An 18,868-nucleotide genomic window follows, 5' to 3' on the forward strand; every position below is an offset into this window, starting at 1 on the left:
ATCCAACCTGATTGAAGGATACAGAAAGGCACGTATCATGTTGTCCAATGGTACAATTTTGACCATTAAGGAAGCAGTCTATTCTCCACATTCCGGAAGAACGTTGCTGAGTTTTAGAGATATTTGAGATAATCAATATCATCTTGAAACCACTGAAGATCATGGTTCTGAAATTCTTTGTATCACTTCGTATGAATATAGCTAGAAGCATATTCACGAGAAGTTTGAATGCTTGCTAAATGGGTTGTACATCACAACCATTTGTGGCATAAAAGCCCACAGTGTGGCTGGCCCTATGCCTGAGTTCCTGGATACTTTTTTGCTTTGGCATGACCATTTGGGACATCCTGGACGTGACATGATGCGTCGTATCCTCAAATCTTCACACGGGCATAAGTTACATCCTTATGTTGGACTCTTGCCTTGTAAAGTGTGTTCTTTAGGGAAGTTGAATACTCAACCCTCATATACAAAGATTATTCACGACCCTCCTAAATTTCTTTAGAGGATTCAAGGGGACATTTGTGGACTTATCCAACAAACCTACGGACCATTTAGATACTTACGGTGTTGGTTGATGCATTGACACGATGATCACATGTTTGCTTGTTGTCCACATGCAATGCCACATTTGCTTGACTCCTATCTCAAATCATTAAGCTAAGGGCTCACCACCCTGATTATCCGATCAAGTCGATTTGACTGGAGTTTACATCACAGACTTTTGACGATTATTGCATGTCAGTAGGGATTGATGTGGAACATCCTGTGCCCCATGTTCACATCCAAAGCGGCCTGGCAAAAGCTTTCATAAAGCACTTTTAATTGATAGCATGGACTTTGGTTATGAGAACCAAACTGCCGGTATCTGCCTGGGGCTATGCAATATTTCACGCAGCTATGTTGGTCCGCCTGAGGCCCACCGCTACCTAACCACATTCATCATTATAGTTGGTTACTGGATATGAGCCTAATGTCTCGCATTTACAGGTGTTTAGGTGCGCCATTTATATGCCAATAGCGCAGCCGCTACGTACCAAAATGGGTCCTAAGAGAAAAATGGGAATCTATGTCGGTTATGATTCGCCATCAATTGTTTGATACTTAAAGCCTTTGACAGGAGATCTCTTTACCACACGTTTTGCAGATTGTCACTTTGATGAGATAGTCTTCCTATCGTTAGGGGGAGATAAGCATGCTAACGTTCCCGCAGAACGCTGCGAATTGTCGTGGTATGCTCCTACTATGTCTCATTTAGATCCCCGCATTGCCTAGTCTGAAATTGAGGTGTGACGAATTATAGATCTTCAGAGCATTGCTCAAAGCATGCTTGATGCTTTTAATGATCTAGCAAAGGTGACAAGATCACATATACCTACAAACACACCTGCAAAGATAGATGTACCGCGCGTACGTCAACAACCCGCCTGGGAAGGCTGGACCGTCCCCGAAGGTGGGGAGGCCGCACCCTCCATGCGGCAAGGTACATTGGCGGCTAGCCAATCACCTGCTCTAACCCTGAAGCATGGCAGACCCATTGATTTAAAGGATTCACAACCCTAGAAGAGGAAAATGGCACCAATTAGTAACCCTAGTTTAAATTCGACCATCACTCACTCATCTGTTCCAACGCTTGAGGTTATTATAGATTACGGTGATGCTTCAGACGAAACATGCTGGCCTCCCGATAATCGTGAGATATCGGTCCACTACACAGTATTGGATGAGGTTTGGAATAGGAATGAGATGATCGTCAATGATGCATTCTCGCACTTAGTAGCTACTGGCATTATGCTTAATGATGACATTGAACCACGTTCCGTAGATGAATGCCGACATAAAATCGATTGGTCAAATTAGAAACAAGTAATCCAGGTTGAACTCAATTCACTCGCGAAATGTAAGGTATTTGGACCTATTGTTCCTACACCACCACACGTGAAGCATGTTGGCTACAAGTAAGTTTTCGTGAGGAAGTGTAATGAGAAGAATGAAATAGTGCGATATAAAGCACGCCTTGTAGCACAAAGTTTCTCTCAGCGCCCTAGGATTGATTACGAAGAGATGTATTTCCCCGTAATAGACGTTATAACATTACGCTACCTAATTAGTTTGGTAGTTTCCGAAAAACGGAATATGAAGCTTATGGACGTGGTAACCGCATATCTCTATGGGGATCTAGATACGGAAATATACATGAAAGTTCCAGAAGGACTTCCATTTACTGGCTCAAATAGTTCTAGACCATGGAACACTCTCTCAATTAGGTTGAGGAGGTCACTTTACGGATTGAAACAATTCGACGGATGTGGTATAACCGTCTGAGTGAATATTTAACAAGTCAGGGTTATGTGAACAACGAACCATGCTCATATGTGTTCATAAAGAAGTCACATTCCAGATTTGCAATCGTTGCAATTTATGTCGATGACATGAATCTCATTGGGACTTCCGCAGAGCTTGAGGAAATTGCTGCACACTTGAAATCAGAATTTAAGATGAAGGATCTTGGGAAAACTTGATATTGCCTCGGCCTAGAGATCGAGCATTGTTCGAATGGAATCCTAGTACATCAATCGAACTACACCCAAAAGGTGTTGAGTCGTTTTAATGAGAATAAAATGAAGCCTTCGAGTACACTCATGATCGTTTGGACTTTAGATGCTTAACGAGATCCCTTCAGTCCAAGGAGGATGAGGAAAAGATTTTGAAACCCGAAGTTCCTTACCTAAGTGTAATTGGGGCTTTATTGTACTTGGCTCAGTGCACTAGACCTGACATCTCCTTCGCTGTGAATCTATTGGCAAGATGCACCAATGCGCCCACACTCAGGCACTGGAATGGTGTTAAAGACATTTTTTGCTACCTCAAAGGTACAATGGATTTGGGCTTGTTCTATACCCGTGAATTTCCAAATGTTGCCGCCCCCTATGGTACTCGGATTGATTCTGGCCTTGTTGGTTACATAGATGTTAGGTACAACAGGTTATGTCTTTATCGTTAGAGACACCGCTATATCTTGGACGTCTACCAAGCAAACACTAGCTGCAACTTCGTCTAACCGCGCTGAGATTCTAGCCTTACATGAAGCATCGCTTGAGTGTTTTTGGCTGAGAGAAGTTATGAGACACATTCGAAGCACTAGTGATCTTACATCAATCGTTGACCTTCCTACAACTATCTTTGAAGACAATGTAGCATGTATCAAGTAGTTGAAGAAGGGATACATCAAGGGAGACAACACCAAGCACATAGCGCCAAAGTTCTTTTACTCACACCAGCAGCAGCAGCATCAGAACATTGAAGTCAAGCAAATCCGTTCCCAGGACAACCTGGCCGATCTCTTCACCAAGTCGTTGCCCAAGTCTATTTTTCTGAAGCTTGTCCAAGGAATCGGTATGCGTAAATTATCTGAGTTGAATCGCTTGTAATTCTCTTATTTAGAAGTTATGTCTAACTCAGGGGGAGTATCTAGAAGCATACTCATATGATCTTAATGTACTATTTTTCCTACGGTTAGGAGCATTTTTCCCACTAGGTTTTTGCTACCTAACGAGGTTTTAATGAGGCACCCATCCTGGGATGATCATACTCCATTGAGTTCTCTACCTTTGTCTAGTTTGACGTTTGTTTAAAAACATTATGCATACTTCTCACTTTTCTCCTTAGTCTATGGGTTTTCCCCATGCCTTGGGTTTTACCATAGCGAGGTTTTGTGCGTTTTACTACAAATGCATACTTCACTTAAATTTGAGACTCGCGATCACCCGTTGTGCCGATAACTTCATCAACTATTCTACCTTATCTGCTAAAGATCTGATGTGATGGTTTGTTGAATATTTACACACTCAAAGGGGAGTGTTGCAGTCATATTTAGAATAGGAATGTGATTGTGTAAATCCTAGGAGATATGGGAAAGTATCTTATATTCTTATCAGGACTAGATTACCTATTAAATGTTGTAATCCTAAAGGGATAGGTTTTTACCTATCCTACTACTATAAATAAAGGCACAATGGGGTGAACCAAACACACCTCACAATTAAATCAATCTCTCTTCTCTATTATTGCAGCCGGCTCCCCTCTCTCTCTAAACCCTAGATCGTTCGATCAAATAAGCCAACAACAGTTTTTATTTTTTTTTTATTTTTTTTTTATTTTTTTTTATTATTAATAAACGGGATGTTATGCCGATTTGTAATTGATCTATATTAATGATCGTTGTCATTTTGGTGGCTGAATTGGGGGTTTTATTATGGTAGGGTGTGCGTTATTTTCTCTGGATCATGTCAGCTCTTGGTCACTAAAGATTCTTTACCCGTATTTAGAGTCATACATGTGAGTCCTGTAATCTTCTCTTTTCAATAACATTATATATTGGCTTCTAAAAATAAAGAACAGCTGCGTGTAAAATTCCGTATTAGTCATTCATGGCCTATTTCATGTTTAAAAATATTTGGGGTTCAAGTGTTAACTATTATATTTTCAATTATGTTTGGTTGAAAGCTGAACCAGAAACTCATACAAATTGAATAGGCTCCCAGGCAAATGAAAAACGATGCTTAAAATTACACCGGTTATTTATCTTTTTTTTTTTTTTTTTTTTAATTTTTATGAAACAGAAACATTCCATTAATCAACTATACAAAGAACATCATCAACATAAAAATACAGTTCATGAATACAACCACAACAGGAAGACAACACAAAATTTCAATCACATCCAACCATATAGAAAGATAACGCTCATCATGACAAATCTTGCTTCACTTTCTAATGAACTTGCTCATGAGGACGCTCATTTGCAAAGAAACCCTGCTATGAGACATAGAGAAAGGTCTTCATTATCCTTTGTCAGATGAACAGACCACAAAACCAGAAACTTTAAAAAGAACACAACACAACCTAACGGTGTGAGTCCCCTCAAGCCACCACAATGGTACCACCAGTGAGAGAGATTGCACCACGCTTCGATGATCCTGCAATCTAGCTATTTGAGTCAAATTTGAAATTTATTCCCATCAAGTGGACAAAACTTCAATACACAAGAAGCTAATTAACTGGTGCTTCATACCAAATTAAATTTTGAACCAAAACGAGATATATATATATATATATATATATATATGTGTGTGTGTGTGTGTGTGTGTGTGTGTGTTTTATATATATATATTTGAAACAGATTTCGTATCTGATATATATTCCCAAAAAAAAGAAAAAAAAAATTCGGAAACTTTTGTACCATTCAATTTTCTGGATAACATTTCAAGGAATTTTATTAAAGAAACCCTATATTAGTCTTGCCAGAATTAGTTTCTTTTTTTCTCCCCCTAATACAAACTCCATTATTAAAGCAACAGAAAATGACCTGCAGCGGAATATATGATCGTAAAACCGAAGGAACCAAAAGGGAAAGCATTAGAAGTACTCGAGCAAAAACACAAACTGAGCTCCATTATTTATAAGTGGTCACACAAACCATTTGCAGCGGTCATACGGCTGCCCGTTTGATGACAATATATTCTGAAAGTTCTGAAATAAACTGCACGTCTATAAAAACACCACAATTGCAATTTTAATTGTAAAATATATATCGATGGCTCAAATTGCCAAGATTTGTTAAGATAGCTACAATAACAGTTTTAAGAAGAGAGATAAAGGAGATGAGAGAAAGTTGTATCAGTAGAAATGTTTTTCTTCATTAGGAAACTATATGATTTACATTGTTCACTTATATAGAAGTTTTCAATGCCAAACTTGCAGAGCAAGTACTCCTCTTTAACTACCTCCTTATATCAACTAACTCCCTCTAACCAAAGCAACAGATTCTAACTAACCAACTATATGTATAACAACCTATTTAATCTTTTGACAAGTGGCTTTGTTTTGACCATTGAAAACTTCCTCACTTGGATCACACTTTTGAACTTCATCCTTCTTACATCCCCCTTCAAGCTGATGCTCGAGAACACTAAGCATCAGATGGTTGCAATGGTGTTGCAATAATGGTGCAGACACGCCCTTTGTTAGGATATTTGCTGATTGGTCTGTCGAAGACACATGTTGAACTTGAAGATCACCCCGAGTGACTCTCTCACAGACAAAATGATAGTCGATCTCAATGTGTTTGGATTTTGCATGGAACACAGGATTTGTAGAGAGGGCAATAGCTGAGATATTGTCACAATATATCAGCGGAGAGGAATGTAAAGGTATATGCATATCACATAATAGTTGTCGAATCCAGGCAAGTTCTGCAGCCGTGCCAACGCTCTATACTCAGCTTCTGTGGATGATCGGGATACCGTGTGTTGTTTCTTTGATACCCATGAGATGGGGTTGGAACCAAGAAATACAACAAATCCTGAAGTGGATCTTCGATCATTTAGATCTCCTACCCAATCTGCATCACTATAAGATTGCAGATGCAATGGTCCTAGTTTAAAATGAATGCCATAAGTGGATGTCCCTTTGAGATAACGAAGGATTCTCTTAATTGCAATAACATGAGAAATCATAAGATTGTGCATGAATTGACAAGCTTGATTGACTGAAAATGCTATGTCAGGTCTTGTGAAAGTAAGATACTGAAGAGCACCAACAACACTTTTATATTGATCCGGACTGTGATACGACTTCCTATCATCCTTAAGGAGTCTGTAATATGGGAGACATGGTGTAGCACACAGTTTAGAGTCCTAGAGGTCAACTTTATCAACTAACTCATTAATATACTTTGTTTGAGAAACAAACAATCCTTCTGAGGTGTAACTGATCTACAATCCCAGGAAGTAGTACAGGAGACCCAAGTCCTTCATTTCGAATTCTACAGTGAGAGCTGTGATCACTTGGTTGATCAATTGAGTGCTGCTACATGTGAGAATGATATCATCAACATACAAAAACAATAACACCGTGCCCTTGGAAGATTGTTGTATAAACAGCGAGGGATCAGCCTGTGAAACTTGAAATCCCAAGCTTGGTAAGAAGCTAGTGAACCTTTCATTCCAAGCTCGAGGAGCCTGTTTGAGACCATATAATGATTTATGAAGTTTGCAAACATAGTTTGAAAGATGTGTGACACTCTCAAAACCCGGAGGCTGTGCCATATATACTTCCTCTTGAAGTATGCCATGTAAGAAGGCATTTTGACATCTAGCTGCCTAAGAGACCACTTGAATTGAGCAGCTAAGGCAAAGATCAGCTTTATAGTTGTAGGTTTTACCACAAGACTGAAAGTCTCCAAATAATCAACACCCTCTTCTTGACTATACCCTTGTGCTACAAGTCGTGCCTTGTACCTTGCCACAGACCCATCTGCATGTTTTTTTAATTTTGTAGATCCATTTGCATCCAACTAAATTCTTATTAGGTGGTAATGAGACTAAAGACCAAGTCTGTTGAGAATGAAGAGCTGTTATTTCCTCTTGCATTGCAATCTGCCATTCAGAAACTTGGGAAGCAGTTTTGAATGTTTTGGCTTCAGAAGTAACCGTAGCTAACAAAGCTTTCTTTTTGAACACCCCATTCTTGGACCTTGTTTGCATGGGATGTACATTCATTGGTATGGACAGAACCACATTTAGTCTCTCAAGGTGGAAATCAGGATCCACAAGGATAGGGTGCTGTGTATTGGAGCTAGGTGGAGGCAACTGATGTAGGGAAGAGGCACAGGGTATGTGTAATGCAGGTGTGTCATGTGCAGGTAAAGAATCAAACTCTGGAGCACTAGATGCACTTGTTTCCAATGATTCTGAGGTTCGAGATGCAGAAAGAGATTCTGAGGCACTAGATGAATGCATAGACAAGGACTTTGTGGTGGGAGATGAGATGGAATGAAATGAGGGTGTGAAAGCTTGATTTGTTAATGTGATGACTGGAGGTAACTTGGGTGGATGCATTGTAAGACATGACGATGCAGAAGATAATTTGGAAGTGTGTGACATTGTGAACGTTGAGTATGGAAAACTAGCTTCATCAAATAAAACATGTCTGGACACTTGAATTTTACCAGTGGCAATATCTAGACATAGGAACCCCCTGTATTGACTTGCATATCCCAAAAACACACAAGTTGCTGTCTTAGGTTGAAGTTTAGAAGTATTATAGGGTTTGAGCAAAGGAAAACAGGCACAACCAAAAACCCTGAGATGTTTAATCTGAGGAACAGTGTTATATTGCATTTGAAAAGGTGACTTCATGTGTAAAGAAGCACAAGGCATCCTATTTATCAAGTAAGTAGCAGTAGCACAAACATGAACCCAAAATTGGTTAGGTAGTTTGGTAGTTTAAAGAAGGGTTATTGCTGTTTCTACAATATGTCTGTGTTTTCTTTCTGCTAAACCATTCTATTCAGGTGTATAGGGACATGATTTGTGATGTAAAATCCCATGTTGTGCTAAAAATTGGTGAAACTTGGTACTTGTATACTCATCATTACCATCACTTTGAAAGATTTTAACTATAGCACAAAACTGTGTACTCAAATAGGCATGAAAATAAACAAAAGTGGCAAATACTTCTGATTTATTTCTTAATGGAAAAATTCATGTGTAACGAGTACAATCGTCTATGAAGGTCACATAATACCGAAATCCTTCATAGGATAGTAAAGGGGTAGGACCCCATGCATCACTGTGGATTTTTTCTAAAGGATGTACAGATTTGTTTACAGGAAATTGAAATGGTAATTTGGTGACCTTTCCTTCTAAACATGGTGTACAAATGGATGAACATGTGTCTAGTGATGCAGGTACTTGAGATTGATGTAGAATTGCAGAAGTAATTGCATTGGATGTGTGTCCTAGCCTTTTGTGCCATATGCTTGAGTGAACTGGTTTTGCAAGGAAACATGAATGAGATGTAGATGGTGAAGCTTGCTTCTATGAAATGGTGAATGGTATAGATAGTAACCAGCTCTACACAGCCCCTTGAGTAGGATTTTCCCTGTGGATTTGTCCTGAACCCAAAAAGAAACATCATCACAAATGAATATGCACCTATTGTCTTTGCATAGTTGATAAACGGATAACAGATGCTGAGAAAGCTTCGGAACATGTAATACATTCTTAAGAGCGAGGGAATGATGAGGAATAACCAATTTAGACGTGCCAATATTGGAAATATGTAAGCCTGCACCACTTGCAGTGGTAATTGTATCAGTTCCTTGATATGAAGTGGAGAGGTCCAAATTTGCCAAGTCAGATGTCATGTATGATGTAGCACCGGTGTCTGCAAGCCAAAATTGTTCAGATGATGCTGAAGGTTGATGATTTACATGCATAGCACTGAGATTAGTGGTTGGAGGCCTCCTTTGATACGCAAAATTACTTCTGTGGTAGCATTGAAGGGTTGAGTGTCCATATTTCTAACAGATTTGACATTGAATAGGAGAGCTCGAGGCAGTGTTGGTATGTCTTTGAAAGCAATCTACAGCAACATGACCCTTTTTGTTGCATATTTGACAAGTAGGAATCTCAGAAAGGTGATCCGGGCAGTGAGATTGATATGGCTTTGGAGTACCAAGAATGCCGGGATTACCGTTGGAAAATCTGGGACCTGAATTGTATTGGAATCCGCCTCTCCCTTTGCCCCTGAAATTGTTACCCTTATAGTTGCCAAAGTTATGGTAACTCCCATTGTTGTAAGATCCAGTATTATGATTGGAATTAGCAAAACTGGATCCTCCATTGTGCCTGAAAGATGGATCAAAGGAGGACCTTGGTTGATCTTGATCAAGAACAAGTGCTTTCCCTTTGTCAGATTGAATTCCAGCAACCATGGCACTACCAAAAGACAATCCGGAAGAACTGTCAAAAGACTGATCAATGATAGCTTCTTCTGTCAGGAGTTGAGACCTGAAGTCTTTGAGAGATATCCCATTCTCCCTCCCTCTGATCACACATCGAAATGTGTTAAATTCTGCAGATAGGCCTTTTAATGCAAGAATTATAATATCTTCATCATCAAAAATTACTCCAACTACAGTAAGATGATCTCTTGCATCCTTAAACTGATTCTGACCCTTTCTTGATATTCTGAAGTTCTATCTTCATCTGGAAAATCGTTGCTTTTGTCATAACAGAGAATTACTCAGTGAGATTCAACCACATCTCAGCAGAACTCTTGCACCCAATGGCGCAGGAAATGGCAGTGGTTGATAATGGGGCAATGAGCAACTGCATCAGTGCACGATCGTGCATTTTCCATACCAGGTAGTCATCATTTTCAACCCCTTCAACTTCAGAATTGTCGTTGAACCTTGGTAGGCACTTTCTTGAACTATCAAGAAATCCCATAATTCCATGACTTTCCAGAAGCAATCAGACCTGAAAGCTCCAAGTAAGATAGTTGGAATCATCAAGCTTTACTGTAACAGAAGTGGAGACGATGGATAGAAGACTGGTAATCGGCGACTGAACAATCTGTAACTAAGATGCAGTGACCATTTTGCAGATTTCGTGAACAATCTTTGACTGAGACGTTTGATCAAACAGTTGGTGGGCAAACGAGAAGAAACCAACTTTCTAAGCGACTGGCATGTTTTCCGTCACCAAAAATCACAGAGAGATACAAACTAGAGGGTAGAGAAGAGAAAGAAATGCTTTAGAGGTTGAGTGGAAGCACCGGATCGGCCGGTGATGATACCATGTTAAGATAGCTACAATAACAGTTTTAAGAAGAGAGATAAAGGAGATGAGAGAAAGTTGTATCAGTAGAAATGTTTTTTTTTCATTAGGCAACTATATGATTTACATTGTTCACTTATATAGAAGTTTTCAATGCCAAACTTGCAGGGCAAGTACTCCTCTTTAACTACCTCCTTATATCAACTAACTCCCTCTAACCAAAGCAACAGATTCTTACTAACCAACTATATGTATAACAACCTATTTAATCTTTTGACAAGTGGCTTTGTTTTGACCATTGATAACTTCCTCACTTGGATCACACTCTTGAACTTCATCCTTCTTACAAGATTGACGCCCAAGCAGAGATAAAATCCTCGCCAGATAAGTTTCATGGCTTCTTCAAGAACAACACCACCTCTTTCCCGCAGATGTTCCCTTAAATCTTCAAGAGCGTTGAAGTAGTAGGAGGAGGTGTACTCAGAGCCGGTGCCGTCTTTTCTTGCAAATACGACCTTGGTAAGAGACTTATTATGTTTAACCAACAATTTAAATCATTTCTTTTTGGGTTCTTTAGATATATATATATATATATATGCATGTATATATATATATGTATGTATGTATGTATGTATGTATATACACACATATACATATATACTATACGAGTGAACCTAGAGATCGAGGAGAGAACTGAACACATGACCTTGAGTAGAAAGGGAAACTATCTATCATATTATAGTTTGTTTTAAATTTTTTAGCTTTTATTAACGTGTGTCATGTTCTTGCTCAAAATGACATGGCAGACATGCAGCTCTCTGATATTGGTTCGAGTTTCGTATATGAGATTTGACTCTCAACCAAGTAGACAGTAATACCAGCATCACTATACAAAATGATCATTTTCGATGATAAACGTTTATAATCAAATTTATATCGTGCAGGAGAGGGTCCAGTTACAGCAAAAATTAAGATTCCAGCGGCAGATGATGAGAACACATCAATCAACTTTGTTTTCCTTGAAGGAGATGTTTTGAAGCTGTATAAGACTTTCAAGGCAAAACTTGAGATTAGCAAAGCAGGAAATGGTGGCAGCACAGTAAAATGGACTTTGGAAGTTGAGAAGGCAAATGCAAATGCACCCGAGCCGAAGCTCTATGCGGATTATGCAATTAAAGTGTCCAAGGGCATTGATGCTTACCTCGGCAGGGCTTAATTCAATGCCTTTTCTGTAATACATGCAAACTCTAATATGTGCGACACGAAGTTATTGAGTGCTACAGAGACATTATATTGTCAACTAAATTACAATAATAAGAAACAATTTTTCTCAATCAACATGTTTGTAGTTTTATTGGTTAGGGTTTTGTTCAACAATGGAGGGTGAGAGGATTTTGATAGTTGAGAAGAGAAATAATACGCTAAAAGTGATTTGAGGTATATTTAGAATTTTTATTTTATTTTTAAAAAACTTAATGAGGTTAAAATTGTCATTGCATAGTGGGGTAAATAAGTCATTTAATATTAAATTTTAATATGGGGTGCATTCAACATTTTGTGGGGTGCGAATATAAAAAGCCTTTATTATAAACATGAGTGTATAAAAGGAAAAAACTGGGTGTCCACTACTTATTTTTTTTAATAATGTTAAAGAGGTTTTAAGTTCAAATCTCGTCACTCTATTTGATATAGGAAAACAATTTAGAGAAATCGAATAGTGCAGTGAAACATTTTAGAGCTTGTTAGAAATGATGTCAAATTTTAATTAAAGCACGTATAACATACTTTCATCTTAAAGTCAATGCATGGTAAAGTGAATGTATTATAAAAAATTCAAATTAAAAAGGAACATACATCGGTCGATATTTATTATTCATATTAGTATTTATATTTTCCTTTCTTATTTTCACCATTCGTTCATTTTTTTGCCTTTTTATAAATAGTAAACAGAGACATAATTTTGTACATAAGTGCTTTCAAAATTTAATACATTATTCGAGTATATTTTTTTAGATATTTAATAATTGAAAAGTAACACAGAATGCAACATCCATGCTTAATACGACCATAAAGTTTGTCGTAGATACTAAAATATGATGTTGAACTTCACTAGGCTCCCCATATCCCTATGCTGTACCAAAAATAATATTGTTTAACAGGCTCCATCAAATCCCTATCGATTAAATGTTAATTAAGCTACGCCTATCTTTTGTATTCGTTACTGCTAATTCAAGAGTGACTCGAGCAACCTCTTCGTAATCATACACTGACTATGATCGAGGATTTTGCATTCTTGAAAAGCATGTCATGAGCAAAAGGATCCAGTCTTAGAAGATTATCTAGTTATTTTGGAATATTATCTAAAGAAAGGTCATAAAACAAAGCGGGCTTCAAGATAGACATGGGTATATAGAATATAAAAAAATTGGATGTCCAGGAGTACTGTACTTTCTAATGTTTGAAGACGTTTCAAGTTCAAATCTCCCTATCTCTTTGATAAAGAAACACAAGTTGCATGAATCGAGTGGTGAATGAAACAACTTGGAGCATGTATTTAACTATTCGGACAAATAACGATGATGTCAACTATTAATTAAAATACTTATAGCATAATTTCATCTTGATTAAAGTCACCAAATTTATTATAAGAAATTCAAGTTAAAGAGGAACAAAAATGAGATTGTAAAAGGTCAATATTTGTTATTCATATCAGTTTTGTTTTTTTTTCTTCAGGAAAACTAATGAAAATGACTTCAAAACTTTGAATTTTAACAAAAAGAAATCATCGTATAATTTTATTTAATGATAAGAACAAGAAAAAAGAAAAAAAAGAAAAAAAAAAAAAAAAAAAAAAAAAACCTAACTACGCGCGTGCAATTGCACAGCATTTTTTGCCCTGATTTTGTTTGGTTTGGTGTGTTGGTGCTTTTTCCCAGCTTATGCATTTGCTTCTATGGAGTTTTATATCCATTTAAAATATATGACGCAACTTTTTTTTTTTAAAAAAATATTTATGTGGAGTGATTGATGGCAGGAGAAAGGGGATTCATAAAAAAAAAAAACTTGCAGGAGAAGGGGTTTTTTTTGGAAGAAAATAAAAAAGCATTCTCAGAGAGAACTTGCGGAGTTCATTAACATAACATAAGGAACTTTACAAAATACTTTGAGTTGTGAACCATATGAATTCTCAATTACCTCTAGTTCTAATTTGTTCTTTGTTTGATTAGAAAATATAAAAAAATTGAGAGAGTTCAATATAAAACACTGGACCAAGAAAGAGATTATTTATGAAACTAGATAAAAAAAAAAAAAGAGACACTATTTATAAAACTATATCAACTACTATACACTATTTATGAAACTAAACCAAGAACTAAACATTATTTATGAAACATGACCAAGAACTAGGCATTATATATGAAAGTGGACCAAGAACTAGGCACTTTTATGAAACTGGATCAAGAATGAGAACTATTTATGAAATTGTAGCAATTATTGTACACTATTTACGAAACAGGACCCAATAACTAAGCACTGTTTACAAAAGTGAACCGAAAACTAGGCACTATGTATGAATCTGGACAATAAATAGTGTAGTACCGTTTAATTTCATAAATAGTATAATACCATAGTTTCATAAATAATATAGTACCGTTAAGTTTCATAAATAGTGTACTACTGTTTCATAAATAGTGTCTGTGATGGACACGCGCATCCAAGTGCGTCAGGTTTTTTTTTTTTTTTTTTAATATTAAAATTGTGTCATTTTCATTAAAATTTAAGTTCTTTTGTTTTCTTTATTAAAAGTTAAGGGTTTTTCATTAAAATTTAAGTCTTTTTTCATTAATCTTAAATAAAGTTATAGCATGATTTTTTATTAGGGAATTGTTATTAGCACTCCAAATTGCTCATTCTACACTCTAAACTTTCGATATTTAGAAAGAAAAATATACTTGTGAGGAGTGTAGAATGAGATTTTTGGAGTGCCAATAACACTTCCCTTTTATTAAATTAAACTTAACCCAAACCCTTTTCATGAGAACTTCTTTTTTTTTTATCCTCCAATATTCTTCCATTTTTATATATAGCAATCATAGATAATTCTTTGGTACGTAAATACCTTCAAATTTTAAACATAATTCGCATACCTTTTCCTAGATATTTAATAACTGAGAAGTAACAAGGAATGCAATACCCCTATATACAATGAGCAGAATGCAATACCCCTATATACAATGAGCAAAAGGTTCGTCGTAGATACTGACAGAAGGAGCTGAACTTCAACAGAGGCCAATGCTTTTTTGCAACGAATTAAGTCGTCTTGGGCCTCTGTGAGGTTTTCGGAGACCGATTTGCACACCGCTTTATAGCTCTGATGCCATTAACATTGTTGTTGGTATTGTTGCGCGCATTTTCAAAAGAGGCTTTGCTTTGTGCTGCATTTGCTACTGCTAATTTTAAGAACGGCTATATCAGGATCTTTGAGACTATATGCTGATCGAATCGGAAAATCTTTCCAAAGACTTTTTACGCATTGCATAAAGTTTTAGGCGAATTGGTTTCGGGTTTGGTTGCAAACAATCCTAACTAATTGAGACGCCCTTGCATTCGCAAATGGTGCTGGTGACAACAAAAGACATAAGAGCAAGGAAGCGATGAGCATTCAATAGTTGATTGACAAGGCCATCACTTAAGATGTATATGGATGCAAAAACAGCAGAACTTGGACTCCATTTCTGCTGCTTTATGTCTATTCCACACACGCATCTGCGCAGTTACATAATGTACATTGTTGTGTGATTAATATCGGAACCAAACACAGACGTCCGAACAGTAATGTGTTCAAAGGCATACTTCCAGCTTCGCACGACTTAACCCAACATCTTTCCGTAGCATATGCAAATTCTAACATTTTGTTCAAGGACAAGTTGGTTTTGTACGAACCAAACTGCGAGTCAAAAACGAGTTGAATTCAAAACTCATCAACACCGAGCTAGAACGAGTTGGAAAACGAGTAGAGCATCAGTTGAATTCGAAATTTCGAACTCCATCAACCCGATTTACAGCCCTAATTGAACCTGATACGTCACGTGATCAATTCAAGGTCTCCCCTTTGATGCTAAAAACCCAAAGTTACTTTCACCAATGTGAATCTAATAGTTAAAAGGCTTTTCATAGATATTTCCAATCATGTATAAGTAAACGTGCATTTCAAAAAGTTGATTTTTGGTTCACGGGCATACATAACGAAGAGGGATTTAGTCCAACACCAAGTTGCATGAAGTAGGAAAGGTCGATGAATTTCGCTACATACAAAGCTAACGAAGCAAAGAGCAACAGGATATAAGAGGCATGGTAACGCAAAATTTAAATGAACCAGACCCGCATTAAACCACGAGCAAGCAATCTTAAGTCTACTCAAATAGATGCAAATAATATATAAAGCAAATTTCTTCGATCACTTGCATATCGAAACAAAATTTTTGAGATCTGGAACCATATCCAACTACAAATAGAAACTCAAGAACACAGCATTGGTCTGAAAGTAATACTGAAGATGTCAAGTCTTGATACAGGAAACGCACCAAAAGTAAGTCCCTCAGTCGAAAAGGCTGAAACCCATATCCTGCAAAAATAAAATAAAAAAAGCGATTTTAGAAGTTATTAAACAATCACAATAAAATCAGTACAGCCCAGCATACAATAAAGCAAACTAGATATTATCAACAGCTGCATTTGACAATATATACTTACATCGTCTGATTCTTCCTTTTCTTCCACCTTCTCCTCCTTCTTCTGCTCAGCAGCGGCAGGAGCAGCAGCCCCACCACCACCGGTGGCTGCAGGTGCGGAATAAGCAACTGCACCACCACCAGATGGAACAGATGCCAACTTCTCCCTTCCAGATGCAATTAGCTCGGTGATATCTTTTCCCTTGACTTCGGACAACAGCAACTCAATCTTGTCACTGTCGGCCTCGGCTCCAACTGTAACCAAACAAATAATTAAGTTACATTTCAAAGTGCAAAACGTTGCTGCACAAATAATAATATACCACTTTTTTCAAACACTAGTACCAAGGGCAACCTAAGCATCTTCTCCGTGCAAACAGTAGGATAATTTACTACTAATGACACATCTCACATATGAAGGTTCTCTCTAACTTTCATCATCCCGGATAACATAATGACCGAATTCCAATAACAAAACCACTTCCATTTCAATACAGAAATTCAACCACGCGCATGGATATAGGTTGCAAGACTGATTATCAAAATTCCATCTCAAGTTAAAAATTAATAAGAACTAATAGACGAAATGAGCATATTACGCAACCGAAATCTCCACAATTTTGTTTTTAACAGATAAACTAAATGAATAACTCTTTCGTCCAAGAGTGGTTGGGTGCAAGACTAGAACCCTTGCCAATGGTGTAGGGGTTAAGAGTTCAAAACCGTAGAGCTGGAAAGCCGCAACATCAAAATCGATAGTCAAAATTCAAGCTAAGAGGACTAGCATGACTAGGAAACCTGTATATAAAAGACTACATATACTAATGATCAGCATACGTATAACAAATAGAAAAATTATCACAAATAAATTTAAATTATCTAAACCAAGCAAAACCCACAAACGGAAATCCCAATTTAACACAAACAATACAGTGAAAATAATAACAATTTTAACATGAAACGCACGCCGTTGCGGCAACAAAGAATTTTTTTTTAATATAAAAGTTACCTGATCCAAGAATGTCCTTCAAGTCAGCAGCTGAGGGGCTCGTCTTCCCTCCCAAAACAGCGAGCAAGTACGCAGCAACAACCTTCATCTCTACCCATCCAAACAACATCACAAGGTATCAGACATACACACACATATATATACACACATATACGTACATACAGATACATAATATACATGAGAATCGGATTCAATTTGCTCTACTGATAATAAATTAATAGAAGGAGTACTGTAGAAGATGGATGGAGGTATGTCGAGGAGAAGTTACCGTATTACGTAGGTGAACAAATAGAGCTTCGTAGCAGAGCTTCAATGGCGGCCGAATAGGGTTTGCGGAGAAATAAGAGCACGCGAGATTTAGGTTAAAACTCTTGTGAATCAATTTATACACTCAGAATTGTTTTTATTTTAAAGCTTCACTGATCTAGCCCACAACTGGCATAGGCCCAACTTTTAAGTCTGGAAAGACGTGGGCCGAAACGTGCTTCTTTGTGCCCAATGTTTAAAGCTTTCTTGACAGTGTTGGTTTAAGGGTATATTTGGAAGTGGATTTAAAAAACCGAAAACGAACCAAAGGTGCTTTTGATATTATCTGGAAAAGAAAAAACAAAAACTGATTTTGGGTTAAAAAAACGCTTGAAATACTTTCTGATTAACAATGGGTTAACTATATTCTCATGAATCGAAACTTAAACTTCTCACTTACAATTGAAAATGAATACTGCTAGATTGTAATATTAAATGACACACTTCAAACCCGTTAAAAGTTAATGACTTTTTAAGTACTATCATATTTTAAAGACATTTTAAAGTCACATTTAAACACCATTAGACTTCTATTAACAAACATCTCCAAAGGAGATGTCAAATACTCCAACTAGAACTAAAACACATCAAGTGTTTTCTAAGGGAGATGCCATTACACCAAGTAGAAGAGTACGGCAAGGGGTCCCTCTTTCTCCATTTCTTAGAAAGGGAACCTCTCTGGATCCCTTCCACCAAATCAGGGGATTTTGGCCATTGAAATTTGATTCAACGGCTACAAACAGGAAGCCCCTTTAAAAGTTATAATAACTTTAGTCGTTGGATCAAATTTCAATGGCCTGGATCTCCTGATTTGGTGGATTTGGCGAAAGGAATCCGGAGAGGATCCCTTTCCCCATTTCTTTTCTTGATTTGTGCTGAGGGTTTTTCCTCACTTTTACAAAAGGAGGAGCGAGACGGAAGGCTACGGGGGCTCAAAGTAGCAGAACATGCTGAGCTCTTATCCCATGTGTTCTTTGCGGATGATTTCATACTAGTTTTTCAAGCAATGAAGGAGGAGGTAGTATGTGTTAACAACTTACTCCAATGTTATGTGGAAAGGTCGGGTTAATTTATAAACTTGGAGAAATGTTCTGTTCATTTCAGATCAAATTGCCCACAAAACATGAAGGTCTGGTTGGCGGAGGTGTCATATATCAAACACTATGAAGGTTTTGGAAAGTACTTGAGTATCC

The 18,868-nt window shown here is 37.3% G+C and overlaps 1 protein-coding gene and 1 pseudogene across 2 annotated transcripts; one reads left to right on the top strand and one right to left on the bottom strand.

Moving 5' to 3' along the window:
* The first annotated feature begins 10,389 nt into the window (after positions 1–10,389).
* LOC125479458 lies at positions 10,390–11,909 on the top strand (annotated as a pseudogene).
* A 3,959-nt stretch (positions 11,910–15,868) lies between these two features.
* LOC125479449 (60S acidic ribosomal protein P2B-like) lies at positions 15,869–17,798 on the bottom strand. Of its 2 annotated transcripts, XR_007260013.1 has the most exons (5): positions 17,638–17,798; positions 17,370–17,459; positions 16,383–16,615; positions 16,136–16,254; positions 15,869–16,035 (listed from the first exon to the last, which is right to left on the bottom strand). XR_007260013.1 is itself a non-coding variant. In XM_048588725.1 (4 exons), the coding sequence occupies exons 2-4, from the start codon at positions 17,455–17,457 to the stop codon at positions 16,228–16,230; spliced, it is 348 nt and encodes a 115-aa protein (XP_048444682.1). In that variant the 5' UTR covers positions 17,458–17,459; positions 17,638–17,798; the 3' UTR covers positions 16,069–16,227. The 2 variants fall into 2 exon arrangements, 1 of the variants encoding a protein (XP_048444682.1); XM_048588725.1 differs by lacking the exon at positions 15,869–16,035 and having other exon boundaries at positions 16,069–16,254.
* Positions 17,799–18,868: the final 1,070 nt, after the last annotated feature.

Source organism: the organism of the source record quoted next, unplaced genomic scaffold (genome assembly GCF_019419815.1).
Source record: "Pyrus x bretschneideri cultivar Hongxiangsu unplaced genomic scaffold, Pyrus_bretschneideri_v1 Contig29, whole genome shotgun sequence".
Classification (NCBI taxonomy): Eukaryota; Viridiplantae; Streptophyta; class Magnoliopsida; order Rosales; family Rosaceae; genus Pyrus; species Pyrus x bretschneideri.